General features: G+C 38.0%; 1 protein-coding gene across 1 annotated transcript; it reads right to left on the reverse strand.

Moving 5' to 3' along the window:
• Window positions 1–946: 946 nt before the first annotated feature.
• Window positions 947–1,837, reverse strand: LOC114373238 (protein MAIN-LIKE 1-like). The gene is made up of 3 exons (XM_028330752.1): window positions 1,466–1,837; window positions 1,227–1,376; window positions 947–1,147 (listed from the first exon to the last, which is right to left on the reverse strand). The coding sequence occupies exons 1-3, from the start codon at window positions 1,835–1,837 to the stop codon at window positions 947–949; spliced, it is 723 nt and encodes a 240-aa protein (XP_028186553.1).
• Window positions 1,838–2,434: the final 597 nt, after the last annotated feature.

Consider the following 2,434-nt stretch of genomic DNA (forward strand, 5'->3'; position numbering starts at 1 on the left):
ATAGGGATGACATTCTCTATTGGTTTTTCCTATTTGGAGGGAGAACATCTAAATAATGTTGTATGGGATCTAGAACGGTTTCGAGGTCTTTTTCTTAGACGTGATGTCCTCCCTGAAGTTATTGTTGCCGACAAAGATTTAGCATTAATGAATGCAGTGAAAATTGTATTTCCTAAGTGTACCAACTTGTTGTGTCAGTTTCACATTGATAAGAATGTGAAGGCGAAGTGTAAATCCCCGGTTAGTCAAAAAATGCATGTGATTATGTCATGAAAGCTTGGGGGAATTTGGTTGATTGTCCTTCTAAGGAGGAGTTCGATGAGTGGCTTGAGAAGTTTGAAATTAATTGTTCACCATGGCTAATGTTTGTTGATTATGTCAACCAGATATGGATAATTCCCCACAGAGAAAAATTTGTTAAAGCCTGGACGAATACAGTGATGTACTTAGGAAACACAACAACAAACAGGTATGAAAATTGTAAAAAAAAATTTGCTTAGGGTTTATGACTTAATGGATAAAAATAGTTGTCTTTGTTTAATTTTTTATGTATTTCATATGCAGGATTGAATTTGCTCATTGAGACTTAAAAAGACTACTACAGAATAGTCTTGGAGACCTATGTAGTGTTTGGAAAGTCATCAACAACATGATCATACTGCAACACATTGAAATTAAGGCATTTTTTGAGACAAGTACACATGTGGTTGAACATGTTCAAATAAAATGAATAACAGGGTAAGTTGAATTTATATTTTACCACTGCATGTTGAGGATGCTCTACATGAACAGGTGCATATGCAAGTGCCTCGTCCATAGCTGGTGTTGCCATCAGGTGCTGAGGAATATCTGGTTCAACAAATGTGTCATCATGCACGACAAGTGGATGTCTAGGTGGATCTCTAGGTTGTGCCAGACTCATGAAAGGATGAGAAATCATGTAGAATCACTCCATGTAATTTGCTAAACATTGTCCAGGCACAACACATATCTGACCCACCGGTGTAAGATATTCAGAAAACTGAATCCATTTATCATCAATATCTTCTATGCATAACATTGACGTAATTGGGAGTGGAGGAATGGTCTGCACATACCTAAACTGTCGCACAACCCTCTCTGGTCGGTGTATGACAATAGATGGACCCTATCGAATATGTCCGGAAAATAGAAATCAGCTTGAATTCTCTAATTGCATGGTGGTCACCATAAGGAATTCAGCACACAACATCAGACATCAATCTATGCAAACGCTTTCGATACGTCGACACTGGTAATGTCTTCCCTGACTTCCAGTGGCAGGCATGTGGTTTCCTCTGATCATAAGCAGCAACAATAGACTCAGCAACAAAAGGAAAATGCTCGTAGATCCAACACTACACATATTTTGAAAACAAAAAAATCAAAACAATAGTCAACATAAAATAGATAACAAAACTAAAAAATTAAATTCAATTATAATTACATGTGAAAGTGTGTTATATCCTGCAAGTTGTTTGGCGTTGCTCTTAGACGCATCATTCAAATTGTCATACATATGGACTAGGGTAGTAGCTCCCCATGTATAGCTTCCACTTTGGGTGAGGTCATGAATGTCATCCAAGAATACCACATGCACGTGTGTATCACTCTTGTTGGCAAAGAGAGTGCAACCTACCATATGCAACAAATATACTTGAGCTGCTACAGTCCACTGTGCGGCATCACATTCGCTATGATAAATGTCTCGCAGCCACAATAGCTGAACATATGCCCCATGGCATTGTACTGTCTCAACTCTTGCTTCATCTGCACTAACTTCAAGCAATTCAACTAACAGAAACACAACTTCGTCCATATGAAGACCCTCGAAGCTATGGAAAGCATTTGTGATGGACAGATGAAGCAACGGTGCCACATCATCGAAGGTGATTGTGACATCTCCTATAGGAAGATGGAAACTACTAGTTTCCTTATGTCACCTCTCTGCAAAAGCAAATATAAGTCCCTAATCGCCAGTGTCTAAGGAATTTCTCAAACTTCCTTCCATGGGAGGATAACTTCAACTCAGGACGTTCCTGAAAATAATAACTTACATATACTTATGAAAATACGATTTATTTAAAAATATAAATACTTCTCCATTCCAAATCAGAATTGATGTGTTGTGGGGCCCCCCTTGTGATGAGGACACAACTAAGGGTAAGGACCACGAAGCACTTAAAGGGCCCATGACCAGAGGCAGACTTAAACAAGCCAAACACGTTATAGAGACAAGGCTGGTCATTTGTATAGCTGTCATTGATGATGATTGAAGGCCCATGTTTCCATAATTTTTATTTTTATTTTATTATTTAATGTTTGCAATTAAATAAATAAAATTGGTGGTTGTGGCTGAAACCTATGCCTTTTCAGCTACACCAATTTATTTCGTTTTTTAGGGTTTGGTGAACTA

This window comes from Glycine soja, chromosome 11, assembly GCF_004193775.1.
Source record: "Glycine soja cultivar W05 chromosome 11, ASM419377v2, whole genome shotgun sequence".
NCBI classification, from domain to species: domain Eukaryota; kingdom Viridiplantae; phylum Streptophyta; class Magnoliopsida; order Fabales; family Fabaceae; genus Glycine; species Glycine soja.

Bases quoted from the DNA above. Each gene is read 5' to 3' on its own strand.
- LOC114373238 (XM_028330752.1), bottom strand. From the start codon at position 1,837: ATGGACGAAGTTGTGTTTCTGTTAGTTGAATTGCTTGAAGTTAGTGCA. The intron at 1,377-1,465 runs GTAATTATAATT...AAATATGTGTAG, and splicing joins GATATAACACACTTTCACAT to TGTTGGATCTACGAGCATTT. The intron at 1,148-1,226 runs GTGTGCTGAATT...CATATTCGATAG, and splicing joins ATAGATTGATGTCTGATGTT to GGTCCATCTATTGTCATACA.